The following is an 8,658-nucleotide window of genomic DNA, read 5'->3' on the forward strand; positions in this document are numbered from 1 at the left end:
CACGCTATTCTCTGATTTTCTTAAATCCTTTAGTAGTTTAAGCCACCATAGTTGTCTATTAAAAATACATAGTGTATATAAAAAATACATAAATCTTCAAGTTGAGAGGCCAATGGTGGGAAAAGTGAAATAGTGAAAAGGTAGAAAAACATTACATTATTCTAATCTTAACCTAGTTTTACCCAAGCTTTGTGAGAACAGGAACTGTCTACTTTTCACTCCCTATCAATAAACACTCTTCCTAAGAAAGTAATGTTTCTTTGATGATTCTAATTGAATTGTGTGTTGTTCTTTCAATAAAAGGCAAGTTTATTAGTACATTCATTCACAGAAGTTATCGTCCAAAATAACTCATGTGATTAAGTTTGCAAACTTGGGTAACAGACAGATGGGAGTGTTCCAACTCTCAGCTGAGGTGTAGCCATCCAGAGAGGCAAGTGTCATGTGCAAGTGTCCAGAGAGGCAGGCCTCTCTGGAGTTATAAAAATAAAAAATCAGATTTGAACATCACTTAGTGGCAATGTCCTCAAAATCGGCTTGCTTGACAAATATTTGTTGAGTGAATAGGAATGCTACTTTATAAAAAAAAATTTCTTCTATAAATAAAGATTAAAGACTCAATTATTATTATATTTGTCTCTGTGTAAAAACCCAAACACCCAAATTAAATTTCTTATATGTACTTGCATGCTTAATATTTTCTATGAGTTCATTGTTTTAGGTTGGAAAAAAAATTCTTAACCTTATGTTGCTTAAATCACTGTTTTGCATATTCTCATATTTGAAGTCTGATTTTATTTTCTTCTTTCCTTTTTTTAAATTTTAAACTGGGAATGGAATTCAGGGGTTCTACTACTGGGCTCTATCTCTAGCCCTTTTCATTTTATATGTTGAGACAGGGTATCATTAAGTTGCCTAGGTTGGTCTTGAACTTGTGATTCTCCTGCCTCAGCCTCCCAAGTTGCTGTGGAAACTAATTTTCCTAGCACCTCATTTTATGAAAGAGTAAGTAACTTTTCAACCCTAAGCAATCTACTGGTGGCCTTGTATATTCAGTGAGTTAGAGGAAGACAAAAAAGAAATGAGACAGAGCAGGCAGAATATGTGAGTGAAAACAGAAAAAATCTACTTGAAACAATCTATTCATAGTGGGTTCAGTTAATGATTTCACTGATTCTCCTCTCTGAATTGCCTATGTCCACTGAGCTAGTTTCTGGTATTTCTGTCTGTACACCTTGGCATTGTGCTTCGCTTCTTGAAAGCACTCTCAGTAAACTGCTCTCTGGTTTTTTGATTTGCTTTGACTCTTCATCAGAGTCACTAAGCAAATAAATGACTCATGAATTAAACAATCTTAAGGCAACAAAATTAAAAGTAGGTGTTTCAGCTTGACTCTCTCCAGAAAGCAAAGACTAATTCTCTTGCTAAAAGGGGGATTATTTTGGCTAAGTGCTCTTAGGAAATAGAGTGAGGGACTGAGAGAAAGTCAATTCAAGAATCTCCATTGCAGCGGACACTGGAGATTGATCCCGTTGGGACCTCCTAAAAAGGTGTGTGGAATGAGCTTCCAAAGTCTCCACCCCTAGGATGGGAAAGGGAACATTTCCCATCTGCCTGCTCCTCCTGCACAGGCCCAGAGTTGCCCTGTGGAGTGTTAAATGCCTCACTGCCAGGTTTACATGTGTTTAAAGCAAGAAACCTGTGTGGTGCTGCTGAGGTGGTATACCTCATGCTACACCTGCATAAAGTTGGAATGAAAGGCAAGCAAGAGAATGTAAGGTGGGATGCACGATGTGTGGCTGACCCAGGTAAACAGAAAGACAGAGAGCTCTTAAAAATAGCTTCAAAGCAACAAAACAATCAAGGTGAAAAAATGTTGAAGATTTGCTTGGATCAGGAATGATCCCTTTCCTTCATTGCCTTGAAACGCACCTATTATTCACCTATTTATTATTCACTGCCTATCAGTTCTTGCCACAAGTCCTACCAAGAAAACATCAACTTGGCCTCATTCTGATTTGGCACTGATAGCTTAATCCTCATTCCTATCACTTGCTAATTAGACATATTTGTGTGCACTTGGTTCAATGAACTTGACATCCAAGCTCCTTGAGGAGAAGTGACATCTCATATTTTCTTAGGTCCACTCCCTTGCCCCTGCACACTGCTTTATTGATTATGTGGCCACTGAAATCCTAAACTCTCACATTGGCTGGGAAGGTCACATTACACAGCAGAAACCTATCAAGTTCATAGTGAATTAATTCTGATTTCTAATTTTAAATTAAAGTTCTAATATCTTAGATTTGCAAATGACCCCCCCCCCCAAAAATAATGCAGACTTGAATAACCCAATACTACTTTATGCTGGAATTATGTGGTATTAGCAAGGCTAATAGATTTCAGAGCAAGTTGGTTTCTTTTAGTGATTTGCTCATGCTGTTTTCAAATATCTCAAGAGACTTCCACAATTTTCTCTACGAAAATTGTAACATGACATCTGTTGTCTGTATGGACACAGAATTTCAAGTTTTATACCAAAATTTCCTCATAATTTCACTACCTATATTTCATTTTTGCCACATTAAGTAAATTCCTTTTTTTTGTGGTAGTACAAAGAAGTTATGTAATAACATTGATAAATTCCCTGGCCACATTTAAAGTCAATTTTTTTTCTTTCTTTTTTTGGTACTGGGGATACTGACCCAGGGGCACTCTACCACTGAGCTACATCCCAGCCCTTAAAAAAAAAAAAAAAAAATTAATTTTGAGACAGGGTCTTGGAAAGTTGCCCAGGCTGGCCTTGAACTTGCAATCCTCCTGCTTCAACCTCCTGAGTTGCTGGAATTATAAGTGTGTACCACCGCACCTGACTGAAGCTAAATTTTCAAAAGCCTGTGAAATACAAGTTGTAGGAGCAACTGAATTTAAATAAAATTTTTTTTAAAAAACAAGCTTAAGCACATGAATAAAGCTGAAAATGTTGAAAAAAATAAATCCCTTGATGATTCTTTTCATGATTGCTGCTCCCAACCTTTTTTCTTTGTTACCTTGTGGCACTATTACCCCAGAGAAGAGGCTGGGCTACAAGCTCAGGAGCTCCACAAATGTTCAGAGTCAAATTTGAAGGAAAATAGGTTTTATTCAAGGCCAGTTTTCAAGAAAGAAAGAAGAAACTCTTTTTTTGTGAATTTCCATCTTCAGAAGGCTCTTGGGGTAAGGAAAACTTTTAAAAGAGGTGGCAAAATGGGGCAAAAGGCAGGAAATATACATGTGTATCATATATAGATTTAGTTAGTCGTGATAGGCCAGGGCTGGAGCCATCACTTTCAGCTTCCTTGAGGTTCCCCAAGCCAGCAGGGAGGCCCCGCCCTTCAGCTTTTACACTCGGTGTGAGGAAGTTGTCCTCAGTTTCAGAGGGGCTCTTAATTTCAGTCTCTTTGATCAATAATTAATGCTTTACAATTCATAGCCAACAAAACCAAAAGATAACAAGTGATGATTTAAAATTAATTCCTAAAGAAGTCTGAAAAAAATATATATGTTCTGTATGTCAGAATAAACTCCCAAGACAAAATTCACATGCTTCAGTTTATAAATTATGAAAATAAGTCACCACAAATCTTTTAAGAACATTTTTTAGTTGTAGATGGACCCAATACCTTTATTTATTTTTATGGGGTGCTGAGGATCGAACCCAGTGCCTCACACAGGCCAGGCAAGCATTCTACCACTGAGCCACAGCCCCAGTTAATTTTTTAAAAATGTAAATGATGAAGAAGCATCTTTTAGATTTTTCTTCTAAAGAAAGATTTTGATCTTTGCTACTGGATTCAAGTTTCCAGAAGGACCAGAAAACCAAGTTTACTAATAAAGATAAACGGATACTTCTGCTAGGAATTGTTCTGGAACTTGTATACATTTTTATACACAAAATGATATAGGGAGAGCACAGGAAAATATTCAAGAGTATAGGGAGCACTGACTTCATTGAGTCTGATACACTAAGATAATGGAGAGGAGCTGTAGGAAGACTTAGTGAGGTTCTGGAAGAAAGAAAAGAGTCGGAAAATTCTAAAGCAGGTATGTTTAAGAAAAAATACACTTAGGAAAAAATAATCAAGGTCATTTCAGTCAGTCAGTTATAATCAAGGAAAGTGACCTAAGATATTGCGCATTGTTTTCTGAAATGTTTGCTTAATGTGCTGGTGTGTACCCCAAATCCTGAAATGTTGGGCCATGGTTAAGCAAACATCCTGCTTTTATAACAAGTCATTACTTGGGAGCACAGAGATTACCATTTGCAATCCTGATTGCCTCATCAAGAGATCTACTATGCCTTTCCAGAGAAAAGCAATTCTAATACTGTGACTGGGAGACACAAAGTGACACCTGGGGAGGAAAGTGGTTGAACCATAACACCCACTACTCCAGAAATGTTCAGGGTCAAAATGGTAGGAAAAGAAGTTTTGTTCAAAGCCAGCGTTGAAGGAAGCTGGAAAAAACTTCATTGTTTCAAAAATTCCATTTCCTAAATCCCTGAAGGTGAGCAGAACTTTTAAAGAAAAGGCAGGAAAATAAAACAAAAGCCAGGTGACATATACAGGTAGATCTATTTGGCAAGTCTGTGACAGGCCTGAGACAGTGGGGCAATCTTGCTCCCAGCTTCTCTGGTACCACTACCTGTCTGGTGAGGGTTCACAGCCCTTTCCCTTCCTTCTGGTATTTAATATGTTTTGATTTCCTGGAGACTTCCTTATCACATCAAAAGGAGATAGGACTTCTTGGGGCTAGATCTGATTTCCTAATTTCAGGAGTGCCCCCAAATCCAGTCTGTTTCAATACCAGTAATAGCGAGCCTTCATTTAACAGCACATACTCTATACGAGGCACTGTTCCTCATGGCACCCCTGTGAGGTACACACTTTGGTAATAACCGTTTTGCAGGTAAGGAACCTGAGGCACACACAGATCACACAACTGTCCAAAGGTCACACATAAGTGTTAAAGCCAGGATTCTAACACAGGTAGTTGGTTTCCAGGGTTTTGGTTTTTGTTTGTTTGTTTCTTGGATTCTGTGCTACCTCTTTCTAATACTATACATCCAAGAAAGAATAACTTATATGTAAAGAATGAACTTGTATAACTGCGAGGTCCTATCTCAAGTGAATTTGCAAATAAGAGCGCACTTAGAGTTAAAGAAATAGCTGAGATTGGCCCGAAACATTGGTCTACCAAGACATCTTAGGGAGACCAAATGACTTTCCAGGAAAATGAACCCTTCAACAACTAGAGGCATCTATAACCAATCTAGAGAGGAAAGCTGTTAGTCTCAAGCAGGCACTGGTGAGCCATGGAAGTATAGAAAGACAGCCTCGGACATCAGGCCAGTGTGACAGACAGGCACTATCCAGAGAAGGAGCACGCTATTGGCTGATTCAAGTGTTCAGGGCCTAATGAGAGATTCAAGTCTCCAGTCTGAGAATCCTTGATATAATCTGTGTGGTTGGATCACAGTGAGAAAGTGCCTGGAGCGGTCTACACAAATATCCAGTCTGCTTGACAGTTATATTTCTAGTGAATAATTAATAATGAATGAGCCTGGTGAATAGATTTGGGTGTACATCTGGGTGAATCAGCTTCCTTGGACCTGATCAGATCTGGAACACTGGGAGGATGAATGACTGTAATCTAGCTTGGCAAGACTAACTGCCAGATTCAGAACCAGTTTTACCAAGGTATGTGCCATGTGTCTCAAAGTAGCCAGCCCATCTTTTCTCCTAGTGACAACCTGACTTCGCTGTACATACCACTTAGAACCATACAAGGAAGGCTGGGAATGTCGCTCAATGGTACAGACGAGACTTAGCATGCATGAGGCCCTGGATTTGATCCTCATTGCCAAGCACATAATTATGCAAGGAGAGGCTAAAAATTATTTACGGGGCTTTTCATTCTCAAAAGACAAGTATAACATGAGTAAATATCTAAAGTTTATGATGCTTGAAAGATATAGCCAGGATGAATTAACAATTATTTCCTAATTTCTGGAATTTTAAAAAAACCCTACAAAGGGGCCTTTAAAAATTAAGGAAGTTGTTTTGGGGAAACTGTATGCATAGTAGAGGATATAAACTTCATTCTGGAGAGATGAAGATGCAGTCCCTTTGGTGTTTACAAGTCCCTACCAAGCTCGGAGTACTGAACTGGATACTTCTGAGAACACGTGTCAAGCAAGAGATAATGAAGTCCCTTTTCTTTACTCTCAACTCTCAAGGTCTTGGCAGTATACTAGAAGGTTAAGATGGATCCAGAAAGCTGCAGTGGAAAACCAAGAGTGGAACACAGGAAACAGATCACATCTGCTTGAAATAGCAGTGTGGGTATCTCAGGATGTCTTCCAGCTCCATCGCAAAAAGCCTTTTGGGATTGCTGGGCATGGTGCTGTTGGATCACTTTGCTTGGCTCCAGACCCTCCAGGCTTGAATCCAGCCTCCTGCTTGGGCAATTCAACTTATGATGCAGTTTCTTGTTGAGTAAACAATGCCCCATCTTCAGAAAGCCTCCACTTCACTCCTTAACCTGCCCCCAAGAAACATTTAAAGTAATCTCAGCAGACCAAAGGGACAGGGGGGGAAAAAAATCTCAGCCAGCACTATAGACACCATTTCCATTTCCAGGACCCTCTCTAATCTCTCCCAGGAATGACTGAATGAGTCTCCCTGTACTAAAATGAGGCATAATTCAGCTGAAGATCTGACTGGGAAGCTAAACCAAGTCAGGAATCTTCGGTTGCAACTGGGTGGATTTAATATTGAAGAGTGGTAATTGGGCAAGTTTTGAAAACAAAGTCTTTAAAATCTGGTGACTGCAAATACTTGTTGAGGGAATGTGGTGTAACACGAATCAGTACAGACATTTGAGAATGGAACCCTCCCCAAATCCCACTCTGCTCTTGCACAAGATCAGCATGGAAAAGGAATTAGATAATAAAACAAAATTAATCTTCTTTTGAGTTTACTTTTGAAGTCTTTCAAGCCCCTATAGTTCAAGTTCCCTATCTTGTTCATACTAGGAGTGGAAGTAATGAATTCAAGATTTTTTTTTTTCTTTTTTGCAAAGGATGTAGATTAACATCATACCTGCAGGAATAAAACCTGTTTTACTAATAGAGAAATAGTTAAGCTAATGCTTTCTGACATCCCAGTTGTCTTCACTTGCTGTGTTATCTTTTATGCAAATTACCGACTTCCTCCCAATCTCAATTTTCTCATCTGTAGAATGGGCATTAAGAATTCTGTTTAAGGTTATAGTTAATATTATATGAAAAGACAGCACCCTTAAGCACACTGTCTGGCAAATTATTAAGCTGAAAATACCCGGCTATAATTATTCTCTTAAGTCAAAGTCACTGTCACCTTTTTTTTTTTTTTTTAACAAAACAAATGGCAGCCTGGAATCATACCTCCCTATGACCTGGATAAATATATTTAGATGTCTTTGGAGTTTTCGGGACGAGCCAGGCTCTTTTGGATCAAGAGTTGGTGCAGGAGCGAACCCAGAGTCTGCCAAGAACTCTTGCCAAAACTTTTTAAGTTCGCAGACACGCTCCAAGTCATGCCCTTCGCAAGTGCCATCACTGAGCTACAGCAGGGCTGGAGCAAGACTCGCCAGTCTCCCCGCAGAAGTGTTCCCCTTGGAGTCCACCCCAAAACAAGACACCCGCTGGAAGCAGACTCAGCGGGAGCTAGCGGCGGCGCGCGGCGGGCGCCCAGGGGCCTCTGCTCACCTGCGGGGCGCCCCAGCGCCGCGGCAGCCGAAAGCAACAGCAACAGCAACAGCAGCAGCAACCGCGGCGGCGGCGGTGGCGGCGCCGGCAGCCCGAGGCTTCGGCTGGACATCGCTTTGCTGCGGCGACTTCGCTGGGCTGGGCTAGGCACGCTGGGGCCGGCGGTGGCAGCTGTTGCAAGAGCAGCTCTTGGGGTGGCAGGCGGGCGCTGCGTCTTAGAGGCTGGGGCGTTCTTAACTTTCCTCTTCCATTAGCCCTGCCTATTTGGGGCTTTTAGGGGCGAGGAAGCTTCACGTGGCCTTGAGAACAACCTTCGCCCTACTGGGCCCCAATCTGGGAAAGGCGGGTCCCTTTCGTCTGACCCTCCAGCAACCTGTGGGCAGGGCTGGGAAAGTTCCTTGCTGCTCTTCTGGGAAATGCGCAGGCTGCGCGCCGCTTTTTCAGGACTGGTCGGGCAGTTTGGCGGCCCAAGGCTTGAAGGAATCAGTTCACATCAACACCACTGGCCTCTGCCTCGCAGTTGGCCCCGACAGCAGCGGATGAGGCATCCAGAGAATGGTGGAGCTCATGCTCTGCCTACACGCGGTTCTCCTGCTTTGCGCTTCTGGAGACGTCTTCACTGTCTGTGATTCCTCAGGGATCAGTGCCCCGTGCCCTAGGCGACTTAACCTAAATCTGTTTGCTGCTGCTAGAGACTTTTGATCGTTTGTTTCTCTTCATTGGTTGGAGCCACCACTGGAGTGTGATTCACGAAGGGTTGAAACTAGATACCCCTGATCCCCTGTGGTGTCCCCATTTCTCTGCAGGGCTAGTTGAAAGTGACATTGTGAAGTAGGCAAAATTATGTCTTGGGTGACATTGTGAAGTTG

General features: G+C 41.4%; 1 protein-coding gene across 2 annotated transcripts in view; it reads right to left on the reverse strand.

Moving 5' to 3' along the window:
• Positions 1-8,286, reverse strand: part of PLBD1 (phospholipase B domain containing 1) — a 66,847-nt gene extending 58,561 nt beyond the window's left edge. Inside the window, exon 1 of one of the 2 annotated variants that reach the window (XR_013763828.1) lies at positions 7,790-8,286. Coding sequence is in view for 1 of the 2 variants with exons in the window: in XM_079140043.1 (XP_078996169.1) it covers positions 7,790-7,901 (112 nt within the window). In the remaining variant the exon portion in view is untranslated. The remainder of the gene's footprint in view (positions 1-7,789) is intronic. The other variant, XM_079140043.1, reaches the window with a different exon arrangement.
• Between the last annotated feature and the right edge of the window lie 372 nt (positions 8,287-8,658).

This window comes from Sciurus vulgaris (genome assembly GCF_902686455.1).
Source record: "Sciurus vulgaris genome assembly, chromosome: 5".
Taxonomy (NCBI): domain Eukaryota; kingdom Metazoa; phylum Chordata; class Mammalia; order Rodentia; family Sciuridae; genus Sciurus; species Sciurus vulgaris.